We start from the raw sequence: 17,712 nt of genomic DNA on the forward strand, positions 1-17,712 counted from the left end.
ATTAATTTCCGCGACCTGATGAGCTCGGGCTAGACTGGGCCACCCAGATCTGCAGATAATCTTCAGATTTGAATATTTTGATCTTCAGATTTGAGATGACGTCAACATTTTTTAAAAATTGTTTTTGTGCCTCCGGCTCACACATTTTTGTCTTAGTTCAGGAAAAATGGCTCCAGAGCAAACTAATTTATGCAGTCACTTACAACTTTAATGCCGGTAGCTCATGAAGTAGAATTTTTGCTCACAAGAGTCCACAGCTTAGAGGGAGTATTGGTGGCAACCCGGACTTTTTTTTTTTAGCAGGAATGCACAGGAACGTAGTTCCGGCTGGCTTGGGGTCAGGGAGTTGATATCAAGTTCAAGAAGCCAGCAAAAACAATACAGATAAAACCAATGTCGGTTACAGTGACCCAAAGAAATTGTGCTGAGAGAAGAGGTAAAATGTCTACAATCAATTATAAAACATACATACAGTTTATAATGGGATTAAACATTTTCAAAACTACCAACTAAGAGAGAGAGAAAGAAAACGCCTAGCTATTTCCCTTCAGAGCTATGAGTGACTTTCTAGTTCTGGTGGCAAGCCAGCCAAATTTAGCTAATTGGAGCATAACCCCAGGGTTCCTATCATTCAGAAGATCCTCCAGTTGTTGTGTTTTTTGAGTAAGAGCGGTAGGCAAGCTTGCAGTTAAAGGAAGGTTTTCGCAGTGAATGCTGTACACCTTGCAGGTTGACATCATTTCAAAGATAGAGGAGGACACATCTTTGGGGCAGCCACTGGCTTCTGTCTAAACCGTAACTGCGAAAAAACGATAACGCTGGTGGCCAGCCCTAGCATCTCTCAGCATCGCGGCAGAGCTGATCGTCCCACCGTCTGGAGGCGCCAGGATGTGCCACAGGAACGGAAGCGGCCAGATCCTCTCCCAACCAGAACCAGGAGAAGAGAGAGCAGCTCACCAACAACAGCCGCCGAGCCCAGCGGTACCATATGGGAGCCGCAATTTAGCTCTATTAATGCTCTTAATTTGAAGACATCGAGTGCTAATTACACACTGGGTAGTAAAAGGCCAAACCCTTCCCCTGGTGCCAGCTTCGGAGTGGTGTTTCAGTTGCCTGAACAGCTGGTCAGGTTTGAGTCGGGCCTGGCCTGCCCCACTTCGCCTCTTGTGGGTGGAAGAGAGGCCAGGAGACAAGGGCACACGAGGCACATGTTCCAGGGCTCGGCAGGGCGGCGACAGCCGGGAACGAACAGCCGCTCCTTCACCTCTCGCTGTGGTGAAAAGGGCTGTTTTGTTTGCCATCTGCGGTGCCACAAGGAAACACAGCTAGGCCTTGCGAAGGTTAAGGACAGGGTTAGGGAAGAGTGACTCAGCCATCCCCTCTTCCTTTCCCTTCCTAGAGTGGTCAGCCCCTTCAGTTCATTCCAAGGTGGTGCACAGGTCAGAGCAGGCATCCCCAGTGTAGCACCCGTCAGTATTACGGTGTTCGCCGACAGTTTTCCCTGGCACCCACCAAGTACATTTAGGAAGTGGCCGGGGGCGGGTATGGCTTTCACTCCAGCTACATTATAACCTTGGTTTCATTACATACGCTAAATCCACTTTCACCAAGCATGGGTATATATCCACAGTATTTCCAATGTATTTCTCTTTTAGAACAGGGTATCAGAATAATGTTTTTTTGTATTGACATACTCAAATAAGGGATATTGGCTGTTTATCTCATTACACGTACTAAACCCATCTTCCATTATTTATTTATTTATTTAGAATTTATATCCCGCCCTTCCCACAAGTGGCTCAAGTTATATTTTAACGTTTGTTTGTTTTTTCTAATGGCAAACTAGAATGATGTTTATGTGTATGTTACATGTTAAAAGGTAAATTAGTTGGACGAGAAAAACTTCTGAGAAAGAAATGCCCTCCTTTTGGCCCAGGCTTATAACAATTAGAGTGATTAACAGACATTCTCACACTCTGACATGTTACTGTCTTATCGGTTTCCCATGCTTATGCTACCCAGATCAAAGGTTTTCTCAATTTATTAATTTTACTATTTTGCCATTGGAAATATTGAAACATGCCAATAAAGGTTTTTGGAATTGGAGGTAATGAAACAGCGCTACATGTGTTATTAGAATGTCCTTATGATATCAAAATTTAACAAAATATTTTATTCTGAATTCTATCCAGTATTATGGATTTAAGCAAAAAAATCGGGGGTTTTGCTTAACAACACAGATGATAATATAACTGACCTTGTGGCAAAGTTCTTGTACGCTGCTGTTCTTATACGTAGTAATATACTGTAAATTTGCAATATTTACTATGAATGATTTTAATCTATGTCTCATTCTATGCTGAACTTTTCATCTGTTTTTATGATCTTTTATCTGTAATGCCAATAAAGGTAAATGAACTAACTAACCAGTATGGCTTCTGTCCAGCATGGCTTTTGATTGGCAGTGCCAATCTTTCTAAATGTTGCTTTGGCAGCAGCTGCCACCACTGCATGAGGAACTTCACTGTGTGACTGAAGTTAAGCTTCAGCATTCATTTTGTGGCTGGCTCCGCCTTCTACGCTACTGTAAAACTGGTTAGTCTTAAAAGCGCTACTGGACTCTATTATTTTGCAGCAAGAGACTCAAACAGCTAACTCCTCTAGATCTATTACCAGACCGTGGAGACACCAAAGCACCACCCTGACCCTTTTTCTTTTGCAGATGGAGTTTTGTTTCTGTATGAATTTTTAAATTGTCGTCTTCCTGATTTCTAATGCATCACCTGAATTAGGTTAGGCTAGGTGGTTGAAAGGCTTTGAAGATGACAACTGGCCCCTGCTTGGAAACTCACTGCTCTTCCATTTAATGATATATTTTTTAAAATTTAAAAGAAAAAAAAAATAGGGAAAAGGGCAAATGCATAAGCTTTGTTATCATTATACAATGCATGGGCATCATTACAGATATTAAGAATACGTCTTAATGTATAAACACGTAAAAAGAATGTATAGCAAATAATTTAACAAATACATGCTATAACAGAATATATTAGCATATTAACGTAAGAGTATTTCATAATGATATATATTTAAGATAATATATGTATAACACAACGTGATTGCTTAAAAGTCCATAATAGCCACATGATATAAATTCAAAATTTATGTTAGCTTTTATATGTTGTGAGCCGCCCTGAGCCACTTCGGTGGGAAGGGCGGGATATAAATTGAAATAAACTTGAAACTGTGGCAGCCATTTTGTTGCCGTGTCTACCATGCCACGACAGAATTCCAAGTGTGTCCAGAGGCTCAAAAAGGCTGGGGACCCTTGACTTAGTGTCGAGAGTAAGATTTGGGAGACACCGGTTTGCAATCCCCACTTGTACCATGGAAGTTTGCTAGGTGACCAATCACACCTACTTAGCCTAACCTACCTCACAGGATTGTTTTGAGGATGAAGATGGGGGAGAGAAGAAACATATAAGCTGCTTTTGATATCCACTGACATAGTAGAAGTATAGACCACTGCAGTCCACACTGGTACCTGACCCAAAATGCTCTGATGCTGTAATCTTCAAAGCTAACCAGAGATCCTGTAGTACTTGCCTATGGTCTATTACTTATGTTGTTGTTCAATCACACAGTCAAGTCTGACTCTTTGCGACCCCATGGACAAAGTCACGCCAGGCCCTTCTGTCTTCCACCATTCTCCGAAGTCTGCTCAAATTTGTGTTACATCAGTAACACTGTCCAGCCATCTCATCTTTTGCCGTCCCCTTCTTCTTCTGCCTTCTGTCTTTCCCAGCATCAGGATCTTCTCCAGTGAGTGCTCCCTTCTCATTTGGTGGCCAGAGTATTTGAGCTTCAGCTTCAGCATCTGACCTTCCAGGGAACAGTCTGGGTTGATTTCCCTTAGGACTGACTGATTTGATCTTCTTGCAGTCCAAGGGACTCTCAAGAGTCTTCTCCAGCACCACAGCTCAAAAGCATCTATTCTTCTGCGCTCGGCCTTCCTTATGGTCCAGCTCTCATAGCCATACATTACTACTGGGAATACCATCGCTTTGACTATACGGACTTTTGTTGGCAGAGTGATGTCTCTACTTTTTATTATACTGCCCAGGTTCGCCATAGCTGTCCTCCCAAGGAGCAAACGTCTTTTAATTTCATGGCTACAGTCACCATCTGCAGTGATCTTGGATCCCAGAAATGTGAGGTCTGTCACGACTTCCATGTCTTCCCCTTCTATTTGCCAAGTTGTGATGGGGCCAGATGCCATGATCTTAGTTTTTTTGATGTTGAGTTTCAAGCCTACTTTTGTGCTCTCCTCTTTCACCCTCAACAAGAGGTTCTTTAGGACCTCCTCACTTTCTGCCATTAGAGTAGTGTCATCTGCATATCTGAGGTTGTTGATGTTTTTCCCGGCAATCTTAATTCCGGCTTGTGCTTCATCCAGGCCAGCATTCCGCATGATGTACTCTGCATAGTTATTATTACTTATAGTGTACACTTAAGCAAAGCTATGTCTAAGACCATCAAAATCAATAGCTCAGAAGGGTTGTAGCTGTTTAGGATTGCACTGTCAGTGAATCACTGGCGCCCATCAGCAAATCCGCCAATGTGCCGTCCCGCAGCTCATGACAGCGACTTCCCAAGTTGGCGGTTTCCATTTCTGGGCATAAAAATGGCATTTTGTGGCCTCTTCAGCAGAAAGGATAAGAGAGTGGCAGTTCATAGACCCTGAGAGGAGAGTGCAGAAGAAACAACTTGCACATATTTCTCCTTTTTACCCCTGTCATCCCCCTTTTACCCCATTGAAATTTGGACTGGATGCTCCTTGGAGTACAGACCGCCCTGTAGAGAATTAAGCACCTTGACAGTGCAATGAAAATAGTAATAATTGTTTTAACAATATATTATATTAATACATCTGCCAACAGAATGCGCACTTTTAAGGAAGACTTAGGAGGCTGCTTTTTCACTACACCCTGTTAACCCACATTTGCATTCTGAATTAATGAGCAGGTCTGCAGACACAGTTTGCGACTGATGCAACCTGCTCCTGGATTGGGAAAGCATTGGCTTTAGAGATATTTTAAAAATCTCCGACATGCCACCAATCTTGAACGTTTGGTCCCTTTGACCCATATACAGGTTGCCAAGGCTATCTGCCCATTTCGCAGAATCATTTGGCAGGCTGAGGCAGCAGAAGCACAGAATTCACCTGCTTCAGTCTGCCTTTGGTGCCTTTTCAATGCTCTCCCGCACAGCAAGTTCCTCAAGCACAGCACATCACAGAGAGAGCAACACTAGTTTTCTGAAAAATCTCACTCCCCTGCCACTGCACCCGCCCCACTGTCAAGCACCTTGCCATTTTGGTGTTAAGAAACTGCTTTGCTTTTTTTTTGTTTTGCTATGCTGCTTTGCTCTTTCGCTGTGTTGCTTACCTTACTGTAAAAAAAAGGTAAAGGTAGTCCCCTGTGCAAGCACCAGTCGTTTCCGACTCTGGGGTGACGTCGCATCATGACGTTTTCAAGGCAGACTTTTGGTTATGGGGTGGTTTGCCATTGCCTTCCCCAGTCATCTACACTCCCCCCCACCCCGGAAACTGGGTACTCATTTGACCGACCTCGGAAGGATGGAAGGCTGAGTCAACCTTGAGCCGGTTACCTGAACCCACCTTCCGCCAGGATCAAACTCAGGTCATGAACAGAGAGTTCAGATTGAAGTACTGCAGCTTTACCACTCTGTACCACAACAGGGCTCCTTATCTTACTGAACGAATTATATAAATTCTTCCCAACTGGTTTGCAGAGTTGCTAAGGGTTACCAAGACCATGCTGATAGCCAAGATGCACCTGGGAGGGGACGGAGTATGTCTTGGGGGGAGGGATGGAAATTCCCCGCTTTTGCTTCCCACTTACTTTTAAAATTATAATGCTTTAAGATAACCCATATAAGGGGGCAAGTGGCCAGCCTAGTTAGTCTTTGCAAAAACTGCCATGCCTGTAACCCGTTGTCAAGGGACAATAAACAACCATTTATAAAAGTGGACCGTTTGTGCCCTTTGAACTACAGGGGGGTCTTGACATATTGCAAAGACAAACCAGTGACCATCTTCTTCTGCAGAACAAACAGTTGCTCTCTGGGGGTTCTCACGTTCTGCTCCCAGCAGGGGAGCTACTGCAGCCTTCCTCCTTCATGCACTGACACGGTAATGCAAGAAGGTATTGGTCCTATGGGAAGATGGCTACCCAGTGGCCTGCTAGAAAACGGGGACATGTTTATGCACAGGTGGGTGTATTGACCCAAAGCCTGGATCCCAGGCAGCGCTGCAGTGGACTCCCTCACTGCCAGAGTAGCATCAGCTCCACGCTCAAGAATACCAAGCTGTTGGGGATCAGAACAGGTCTCACTTCAGTTCAGAACAAGCAGTGGGAATGGGGAGAGCCCGTGGCATCAAACACGTTCTCTGGAAACATCCCTCAAAAGTAGCAGGAGGAAAGGAAAAAACTTTTCATTTCAACGTTCTCGGCCAATTAACTTTTTATCATCCTCCCGCCCCCCTTCCTCCGGCTTACCTCTTGCTTCATGTCACCGTGCAGACGCTGGAGCATCAAAGGCGAAGGGGGAAACGGAGGTGGCTCCAGGCCCCCCGCCTCCGGTCCCTCAGCCAGGGCTTGCTGAAAAAGCGTGTGATGAAACTCGACCTGCTCGCAGCTGGAGAAAAAGACGATCATCTTGTTGCATTTTTCAAACTGTGGGGATAAACACACGCACACATACGAGATCAAGGCTCGGCAGATAACGCACACAGAAAGAAACGAAACTCCACAGAGGGTACCATGTGGCACATTACTGACAATCTCCATTTCCAGTCTTTTTGAAAGGGGAGGGCAGGAAGCCCTATGTCAAGTACTGCACAGTCCTCATCAATAATCACCTCTAGGAGTTTTATGAAAGAAGGTTTATTACGTGATAATAGACAGGTACAGTAGGCAAGACTTCCTTTGCTGAAACTGAGATCCAGGACCTCGGTTCCCCCAGATATAGGTTTGGGTCCATCTGTTATACATTCAAAATGCTAAGCGCCAAAATCTATCAATTGCAAGCCCCCTCTTCCCTCTAAGAGCATCCCAGGCAGTAACTGTGAGAAGGAAACGAAAGTACATTCTGCGAGAAACAGATAACTCTGAGTGACCTTGGTACCATTTTATACCCCACCCTTCTCTCTGAATCAGAGACTCAGAGCGGCTTACAATCTCCTGTATCTTCTCCTCCCACAACAGGTACCCTGTGAGGCGGGTGGGACTGAGAGAGCTCTTACAAGCAGCTGCCCTTTCAAGGACAACTCAGGGCAGAAGAGATTACTTAGTAAGGTAAAGATGCAACAGAGAAAAAGCATTCATGAGCAAAGTAGTGACAAGGCAAAGCTTAGACCCTTTGCGTTTACATCAGCCACATAACACCAATGAGGTTTAAGTCATGGCAAGAGGCACTCTTGACACCCTCTTCTTCACCCAAAGAATAATTAGCATGTGGAATTCACTGCCGCAGGAAATGGTGGCAGCTACAAGCATAGACAGCTTCAAGAGGGGATTGGAGAAACATCTGGAGCAGAGGCCCATCAGTGGCTATTAGCCGCAAGGGATAGATGGAACACTATGTGTCTGGGGCAGGAATGCTCTATTTCAGGGGTGGCCAACGGTAGCTCTCCAGATGTTTTTGCCTAAAACTCCCATCAGCCCCAGCCAGCATGGGCAATGGCTGGGGCTGATGGGAATTGTAGGCAAAAAACAGCTGGAAAGCTACCGTTGGCTACCCCTGCTCTATTTACTTGGTGCTTGGGGCGGAGGGTAACAGCGGGAGGACTTCTGGACTTCTGGCCCCACCAGAGGACCTCCTGATGGTATCTGGATTTTGGCCACTGTGTGACACAAAGCGCTGGACTGGATGGGCAACTGGCCTGATCCAACATGGCTTCTCTTACGTTCTTAAGCAGTATCAGCTTAAGGGCTTCCCTATGAAAGCTGCTGGGGCAGTCAAAGCTAACCTTTCCGTTCTAGTCTTGCTTGCCTGGCACAAGATGCTCATTCAAATTCTCCTACAACTTGCTTTGTGATATTTAAGGGGCTTCATTCCAACTTGGTTAAATAATCACTTGAAGAAGGTTTAATAATTTATAAGATGATGATTTTAGATTTATATCCCGCCCTCCACTTCGAATCTAAGAGTGGCTCACAATCTCCTTTACCCTCCTCCCTTGCAGCAGACACCCTGTGAGGTGGATGGAGCTGAGAGAGCTCTCCTTGAAGCTGCTTTTTTAAGGACAACTCTGCAAGAGCTATGGCTGACCCAAGGCCAGTCTAGCAGTGGGGAATCAAACCTGGTTCTCCCAGATAAGAGTGTGCACACTTTTACACATGGCATACTCTTTCTGTGGTGGACTTGGGTCGGCTTACAACTTTAGAATTAACAAAAAAATATGGAATAAACAATTTTAAAAATTGAAATAACAACAAAATGCTTGAAGAATTCAATCTCCCCGGTTGGTAAAGTTAGTCAAAGTTCACATGAAAATAAGCAGCCTGGAATGCCCTGTGAAATGCTGAGAGATCCCGCTGGGCACAAACTTAAAATGCCCTTGCCCTGGAGGCCGACTAACAGCAGGGCTTTTGTAGCTGAAACTCCTTTGCATATTACAGGGGTGGCCAACAGTAGCTCTCCTGATGTTTTTTGCCTACAACTCCCATCAGCCCCAGCCATTGGCCATGCTGGATTAGGCCACACACCTCTGATATAGCCAATCCTCCAAGAGCTTACAGGGCTCTTAGTAGAGGGCGTACGGTAAGCTCCAGGAGGACTGGCTACATCAGAGGGTGTGGCCTAATATGCAAAGGAGTTCCTGCTGCAAAAAAGCCTTGACTAGCAGGAAATGTGCAGGCCGGGCACCTGTAGAAGGCCCTGTGATGATGATCTGAGGAGGCGAGAGGGGTCATACTGGGAAAAGTGGTCCCACAGGTAGGCTCCTAGGAATGGGGGTAAAGTCACTCTCCTGCCCATACAGACATTTATTGATGGAACCTGCCATTTGCCTCGTGTCCCAAAAGCACACCAGAGAGAGGAAGGGGCCGCCAGCTATCTAGTTGGGAGCCTCACCTTGCACTTCCCCAGGATGAACGCAGCCAGGGTCACCAGACGCAGCTTGCTTGGAACCATCACGACGTGCTGCTGCAGTTTTTCCGGCACGGCAAAACCATCACATTCCGCGCTTGCAGCCCCCGTAGGACCCGCTTTGGCCTTGGCCCCTGCTCCTTCCATGACGGAGATGCAGACTGGATCGTGCAAGCTGATATCGGCTAATCTCGCAACTCCTGTCACAAACACAACATTTTGCTTGCACGCCGTGCGCAGGACTCCACCCCCCCCCTTTGTGAGACAAACAAAAAACAAAGTTGTGTCACATCCCCTTTTTAGATACTTATAAAAAGCAGATCCCCATTCTGTAGACCAGGGGTGGCCAAACTTGCTTAACATAAGAATCATATAGAATAAGTGTCGGATTTTTGAGAGCCGCAAGAGATGAATGTCAGACATTTGAGAGCCGCAAGAAAGGAAAGAAAGGTGGAAAGAAAGTAACAGATTGGGGGGAGAGGTGGAAAGAGAACAACTTTTAACTTTAAACCCATTCTCCAAGTCCCCAGCTGGTTTGGCTTGGAGAAGTGATTTAAAGGGACAAATGCCTTCTCCACGCTGACCAACAGAGCAGTGAGGGCTTTGTGTGAAAGAGCCACATGTGGCTCCTGAGCCACAGTTTGGCCACCCCTGATGTAGACTATTCCCACATGTTCAGCCCTTTCCTTCTAAACCCATTTCCCCCCACTTTTCCTTTGGCTCTTTCCCCTAAACTTAGAGCCCCCCCCCCCCATATTCGCCCCACTGGCCTCTTACTCCCTCTTTAAACTCAGCTGCTTACTTCTTTTGGGGGGGATTTTTGCATATTGTGTGTGTGCGTGCATGTGTTTGTGCCCCCCCCCCGGTGACTGGAAGCCATGTCAACCCCTGGTGACTTCTGCTGGGCCACGGTGGACATTCAGAGAAGTGGCTTGGTAGCCTGCCTCTGCCTTCCGGCTCTGGTATTCCAAGGAGGTCTCCCGTCCAAGCACTTGCCAGAGTCGGCCCTGCTTAGCATCCGAGAACATCCAAGGACAGGGAAGCAAACTCCTAACAACAGACGATCACGTTAACGGCTGGGGCCAGAGTCGAGTGGAATCCGCCTCTCCGACCATCCTGAGGCATGTCATCGGTGATGAGACAGCCGCCGGCACGTGGCTTACCGTCTGTAAGCGTGGCCGACAGGAGAACGTTCTGCCGCTTCTCATTGTCCGCGTTTAAAGCATTCAGGATTGCGGCGACAGCCTTCTCAAAGCCCTGGTCCAGGATTCTGCCAAAACCAGAGTTTACGATCAGCCAGAACACAAGGCGAGGAGTGTCAAGTCCCTTATTTTACTGCCTATGCCTGGTGTATGTATCTGATGGAATGTATGTGTAGAACGTAGCTGGAGAAACGAAAGCTAAACCACTGCGTCTTCTAGGAGTGGGAAAGCACAACCCCAAGGCCGTGCCTCCCACCTTAGAACGCTCCTAACAATTGCTTGTGCTTTGTGAGTGTGAGACATGGTTTGTAACCCATGAAGTTTGAACTGCCTGCATGCCCAAAATGAGGCACACTTTTAACCACTTGTACTGAACTATATAACCTTTGCCATCTTTAACCAAGTAATTTCAACACTGGCCAAGTGTTGTGAGCACCTAGTATAGCCTTCCAGGGCTTTTTTTTTTAGCAGGAATGCACAGGAACGCCGTTCCAGCTGGCTTGGAGTAAGGGGGCGTGGCCTAATATGCAAATGAGTTCCCGCTGGGCTTTTTCTACAAAAAAGCCATGTGTTAAATGAACATGGTGTCAGGGGGTGTGGCCTAATATGCCAATTAGTTCCTGCTGGGCTTTTTCTACACAAAAAGCCCTGTAGCCTTCTATTAAATGCTTATCTAAAAATATGGAGAGCCTCTTCATTTGAAGGGACCTAGGGGCTTGACAAGGAGATCTCCACCCTTGTGCAACATGGAAGCTGCTTCTGCTGCTCATGTGTTGTGCGCCAGAGGATGCTCTGGCCTCCCCATGGCTGGATCTTCCCGCCACTGAGGAAATCCTTACCTGTCCGCCTCATCCAGAATCAGCCACCGGACCTGGTGGAAATGAATGCATTTGGTGGAGTTGATGTGGTCCACCAGGCGGCCAGGGGTGGCAATCAGGATATTGATGCCTTTGCGTAGTCTGTTGTAAAGCAAAGGAAGACACAAAAAAAAGGAAATTTCACAAAAAAGGGATGGAAGGGGGGATAGTTGCTCACGATGCAGGTGGAAGGCTCAAACCAGCTGCTTCGTGCCCCACATTTCTGCTTTGGACCTTGAAAACAGATGATGCTGCATGAGAATGAATCAGACCTCTGCCCATCAAGAAGAAGAGAAGAGATTGGATTTATACCCTGCCCTTCACTATCCAAAGGAATCTCAGCAGCTTACAAATCTCCTTTCCCTTCCTCTCCCCACAACAGATACACTGTGAACAATGTTCCCTCTAAGCTTCAGCGTCTTGTGAGCAAATATTCTACTTTGTGAGCTAGTGGCATTAAAGTTGTGAGCTCCTGCATAAATTAGTATGCTCTGGGGTCATCCTTCCTGAGCTAGGACGAAAATGTGTGAGCTGGAGGCTAAAAATCTGTGAGCTAGCTCACGCTAACTCAGCTTAGAGGGAACATTGCCTGTGAGGTAGGTGGGGCTGAGAGAGCTCCGACAGAAACTGCTCTTGAGCAGAACAGCCTTGAGAGAACTTGTGGCTGACCCAAGCCCAAATTAGCAGGTGTATGTAGAGAAGTGGGGAATCAAACCCGTTTCTCCCAGATAAGAGTCTGTGCACTTAACCACACCAAACTGGCTCTCAAGGTCAGGCCTGTCTACTCAGGCTGGCAGCAACTCTCCAGTGTCTCAGGCTGAAATCTTCCACATCACCTCCTACCTAGCCCTTTTAAATGCAGATGCCGAGGACTGAACCTGGCACATTCTGCATGCAAAACAAAGGCTCTTGTGCTGAGCCATATCCCTCCCCCATTGTTGTCTGAATGGCATTCCTCAGGGGGGCCATCTGGACTGCCATGTAAGCGCCAGCCCCTGGCCCCTCAGGGCTGATCCAACTTTACCAGTCTATAAAAACTTCAGCTCCTGAGCCCGGACTTCCATCTCAAGACACCTTGTGCCTCCTGACCTTATGAGAATCCTCTGCAGTTTGTTCCACATTGTACTGCAGTTGGTGACTCAGCAGTTACAAGGGGGATTGTATAAAGGCTTGGGCTGTGGCCCAGTTCTTCAGGCTGAGCCGCTTGTCTCTGCTTTAATCTTGCTATCGTTTCAGCTATGTTTTTTATTATAATTGCTTTACTGTAATTGCTTAAATATGTTGTCAATTGCCCAGAGCCTTGCTACAGCAGGGATTGGGTGAAATAATAAATAATAATAATAACAAAGAAGAAGGAGAAGAAAGAGGAGGAGGAGGAGAATTGGGTGAAATAACAACAACAACAATAGACTGGCAGTCATCCAATGACCTGCTTGCTATCTACATAGAAAGCCACCTTGAATTCCACAAAGTAGAAAGGCTGCTAACGAATGCTTTAAACCAATATGCAAAATAAATTTCCTTGCCTGTTTGCAGGATGCCTGCCCTGTCACCAAGCACACCACTGCATTCAAGAGTCAAACACAGGAAGCTGCCTTATACTGAACCGGATCCTTGGCCCATCAAGGTCAGTTCTTCTTTTGTTTACTCAGACTGGCAGTGGCTCTCCAGAGCCTTAGGCACATCATCTTCGCCTGGCCCTTTTTAACAGGAGATGTCAGAGACTGACTGAACCTCAGATCTTCCACACACCAAGAAGATGCTCTACAACTGAGGCACAGCCTCTTTGCAAAATCAGGATGGGCCCTGTTCAAAGGTGCTAGCCTGAGGCTCTCCCTTGAGTTTGGCTGATAGATATCATTGCGAGGCTTCTCAGAATAAAATATGTGAAATCATGTAACAGCTTGAATTAATCAATTATAGATTAATCCGTTAAAACCTTTCTGATCAACTAGAAGACTTTCCCTGCCATTTTTATCAAAAAATCAAGATGTTAATATAAGTGCTTACAAAAACTGTGGATCGCAGGCACCATCTTGGAAGAGACAGTCCTAGAAGAGGGCAGGGCTTTTTTTTGAGCAGGAATGCACAGGAACACAGTTCCAGCTGGCTTGGCATCAGGGGGTGTGGCCTAATATTCAAATGAGTTCCTGCTGGGCTTTTTTCTACAAAAAGCTCTGTCTGAAACAATGCTGATGTCAGGGTGTGTGGCCTAATATGCAGATGAGTTCCTGCTGGGCTTATTCTACACAAAAAGCTGTGTGAAACAATGGTGATGTCAGGGGGTGTGGCCTAATAGCAGATGAATTCCTGTTGGTCTTTTTCTACACAAAACCCCCTATTTGTAACAACAGTGATGTCAGGGGTGTGTGGCCTAATATCCAAATGAGTTCCTGCTGGGCTTTTTATACAAAAAGCTCTGTGTGAAACAACGGTGATGTCAGGGGGTGTGGCCTAATAGGCAGATGAGTTCCTGCTGGGCCTTTTCTACACAAAAAGCCCTGTTTGTAACAACGGTGCTGTCACGGGGTGTGGTCTAATAGGCAAATGAGTTCCTGCGGGCTTTTTCTATGAAAAAGGCTCTGGAAGAGAGAATTCCACTTACAAGATGGTGCCAGCTACATCTGAAAGCAAAGATACCAGCATCTGATTCCTGCTGCATCTGAAAACAAAGGGGAGTTTTTCTTCAAAATGTTTTATTCATGCAAAAAAGCATGACGATTCAATCAGTGAATTGAACCCCACTTGGGGAATCACTAAGATGTCGTTATCTGGATGACAGTCTTAATGATAAAGTACTTTCAACGGTCTTAAATGTTACATGGAGGTGGTGGAAAGGGCTGGCAAGTTGCAGCTGGCTTAAGGCGACCCTGGAGGGTCTTCAAGGAATGAGATGTTCAGAGGTGGTTTGCCGTTGCCTGCCTCTGCGTAGTGACCCTGGACTTCCTCGGTGGTCTCCCATCCAAGTACTAACCAGGGCTGACCCTGCTTAGCTTCTGAGATTTGATGAGATCAGACTTGCCTGGGCCATCCAGGCCAGGATCAACATCACACGAATGCTAAATAGCATCACCGGCCTTCCCCAACTAGTTTATTATTGATTTATTTAACTGCATTTCCTTCCTTCCTTGTGCAGCACAACAATATTTTCTTCAGGGTTTTTTACAGCAGGAACTCCTTTGCATATTAAGCCACATACACCCTGATGTAGCCAATCCTCCAAGAGCTTACAGGGTTGTTCGTACAGGATCTACTGTAAGTTCCAGGATGACTGGCTACATCAGGGGTGTGTGGCCTAATATGCAAAGGAGTTCCTACTACAAAAAAAGCCCTGATTTTCCTAATACAATAAATATCGAATGTGCTTTAAATACAGTATTCTAAGAATAATTCACAAACAGCCCATCTCTCCTGTACATAAAATAGCAGCAGCGCTGACTCGTTTCCCAAAAGTCAGCTTTTGAAACAATACATCCAGCCAATTATGCAACATCCATCAGGATAATCGCCTGATCCCAAACCTTTGTCAATTCAATAACATTGCAAGCCTTTGGAAGGGCTTCTTGGTTGGACGTACTATACAAATCTTTGACTTTCCCAAACCATTCACTCTTTCTTGGGAGTATTTTTTTTTTTTTTGCTTCCACAGCCACACCTTTGCAAAAACGATTCTGGCTGCGGTTATCACATACGAAGCTATATAATCTGCATAACTCACAGTAGCAGAGCAGAACCATTTCAAACAAACAAATCTAGAAACAAATCAGGCCAGGGTATTTTCAGCATCTTGATAATACCTCCAACAACACTGCCTAGTAACCCTGGGTGCAACGAATACTACCATCACACATGGATAATATCAGACAAACTATTTGTATAATACCAGCAATTTCCATCCTGGTTGTGCTACGTTCTTGCCATAGAGATAAAATGCCATTGGCACATCATTTTAACTACATTATCCTTGAACACCAAGAAAACAGGAGCAAAGGACATAATGTATTTCCAGACATGTGCTTTGACCACATACTCCAAGTGCTTTTGTTCATTTTCTCAACATAGCATCAACAGCCGCTACATTCCCTTTCTACTAAAGCAAGATACCTTAGAAAGCACATCTGCCATTTTCAACAGGCAATTTTTCCCATCTCAGTACATAAGCTACGCTTTCACAGAGCAGCTGCAAAAAAACTTTTAACCTGAAAACATTGGGGGGAAAACTATTATTGGATTCTATGCTTGCTTATTTTCTCAAAGGTTACAATTTTGTTCTTCTGTATGATAAGTCTTTAAATCTGTCTAACCAATTCTGCTCCAAGATTTCAACCTCAAATTCTGTGCATTTCTACCCTGTCCTTCCTCCATGTTACTTCACGCAGCATATGGCAGTTCCCTTGTCTTCCATTTTACCCTCCTTACAACCCTGTGGGGTAGGCTAAATGGATTTGAGGTGCTTAAAATGGGGGCCACAGAAGGCAAAGCCAAACGTAATACTTCTCTCTCCACCCCTCCTGGGAAGAAGGAAAGCATGAAGGGGCAATGGAACCACACACTGCTGAAGGAAAGCCCAGAGGCTTACGGGTCCTCCTCTTTCCTTTCATCTGAATGAAGGCAGCCAATAACAAGGCCTGTCTTACAATGGCCCCAATCATATTACAAAAAGCTTGGCAAGTGCTAAGGGAAGTACTGGCACCATGTTGGGGAAACCGGTCCTAGATTCTACTAACACTCTAACCCAGGGACGTCAAACTCGTTTGTGATGAGGGCTGGAACTGACATAAATGAGACCTTGTTGGGCTGGGCCATTTCAGGCCAGGCCATGTGTGTACCTATTTAAGATTAGGTAGCAGAGATAGAAACTTTATAAAGGACACAAACACAATTAAATAATTTTTTTAAAAAAACCTTAAAATAAAACATGCTTAAAACATAAGCACTCAGTCTTAAAGATGCTTTCTTTGTATCTCTCCCATGGAATCCAGGGAACTGGGCAAAGGAAGCTCTGGCTCCTTCCTTCCTTCCTCAGATGGTCAGAAGGGGGAGGAGCCTCAGCAAACAGAAGGAAGAAGAAGAAGAAGATATTGGACTTATACCCCGCCCTCCACTCCGAAGAGTCTCAGAGTGGCTCACAATCTCCTTTACCTTCCTCCCCCACACCAAACACCCTGTGAGGTGGGTGGGGCTGGAGAGGGCTCTCACAGCAGCTGCCTTTTCAAGGACAACTTCTGCCAGAGCTATGGCTGACCCAAGGCCATGCTAGCAGGTGAAGGTGGAGGAGTGGGGAATCAAACCCGGTTCTCCCAGATAAGAGTCCGCACACTTAACCACCACACCAAACTGGCTCAGAAAGGCTCAGCTGTGTGACTGAGAGAGCCTGCCAAAGCAAGCTCTCCCTCCCCCCTTCCTCTACAAGGGAGGAGCCTCAGCCAATGGAGAAAATAGAGACTTTGCTCTGAAGTTCCTGTGCAACTGAGCAGAGTAGGAGAAGATGACAACCAATTGCTCGGGGGCCTGAGAGGAGCCCTCCGAGGTCCTGATTCGGCCCCTGGGCCGCATGTCTGACATCCCTGCTCTAACCGCTGCACCGTGCTGCCTTTCCTATTTGGTTGTAAGTGGCTTTCTAACTCTGCTTTGACAGCACGTTCAGACCACGTTAAGTTCTAGAAGCCAAAAGATTTTTTAAAACCAGCCCTTTCCCCCCCCACTTTCCTTCCACAAGCTCTTCAGCTGTCTGCTCACAAACACAAATGCCTGCAAGAGCCCTGGATGGAGAAGCAGACACGGAGCCTGGGAGAGAGGGAACTTTACAGGCACCGACAGGGGATCGTCTGCTAAGAAAGCTCATCAACATTTTAAAACTAGAGAGACGTGAACGCGCTCCCCTGCTGCCCAAGCCATCCGCTTGCCGTAAGATCCACGGCGGGGGGTGCTCACAGCCTGATCCAAAGTCACCAGCCTCGCTCCCCACTCCAAAAGGCACCCCGGGAGACGGTGACAGATGAAAGGGGATGGAGGAGAGAGGGAGAGAGAAGGAACTCGAGAAAAGAAAATGCAGTTTTATGAAGCTGGCGTCCCCCACCTGGCCTTCTCCGATTTCTTCTTTTCTCCTCCCATCAGAACGCCGGGCACAATCCAGGTAAAGGGCTAAACGGAGCAGGAAAGGAAAGGGGAGAAAGTGTGAAATCTGTGGGGAGGGGGAGGGACATTGAGCTAAAATGATAACCTGTGCTTTAATCTGGGGAACCCCGGGGCTCCCCAAGGCGCAAACCAACGACAGCAGTCAGGCTTCCTGGAATGACAGCAGGCTGCCACTACAGAGCCTTCCAGGCACTCTGCTGCCGCAGGGGAGAAAAAGGATGAGTTGGCATGCCCTCCACGTGAAGCATCCCACACCACAGAAACCGTGTGGCTCAGTGGCCAAGCACCTGCTTGGCATGCAGGAGGTCCCAGGTTCAATCCCAGGAATCTCTAGTTAAGAG

The 17,712-nt window shown here is 46.3% G+C and overlaps 1 protein-coding gene across 1 annotated transcript in view; it reads right to left on the reverse strand.

Annotated features, from left to right (window-relative positions):
• The window catches only part of DDX31 (DEAD-box helicase 31), a 102,262-nt gene that overhangs the window by 69,914 nt on the left and 14,636 nt on the right, over positions 1–17,712 (reverse strand). Inside the window, exons 9-13 of the mRNA XM_060251394.1 lie at positions 17,313–17,377; positions 11,216–11,335; positions 10,338–10,444; positions 9,160–9,374; positions 6,582–6,758 (exon numbers count right to left, since the gene is read on the reverse strand). Of these exons, the coding sequence (XP_060107377.1) occupies positions 6,582–6,758; positions 9,160–9,374; positions 10,338–10,444; positions 11,216–11,335; positions 17,313–17,377 (684 nt within the window). The remainder of the gene's footprint in view (positions 1–6,581; positions 6,759–9,159; positions 9,375–10,337; positions 10,445–11,215; positions 11,336–17,312; positions 17,378–17,712) is intronic.

Source organism: Heteronotia binoei, chromosome 12, assembly GCF_032191835.1.
Source record: "Heteronotia binoei isolate CCM8104 ecotype False Entrance Well chromosome 12, APGP_CSIRO_Hbin_v1, whole genome shotgun sequence".
NCBI classification, from domain to species: domain Eukaryota; kingdom Metazoa; phylum Chordata; class Lepidosauria; order Squamata; family Gekkonidae; genus Heteronotia; species Heteronotia binoei.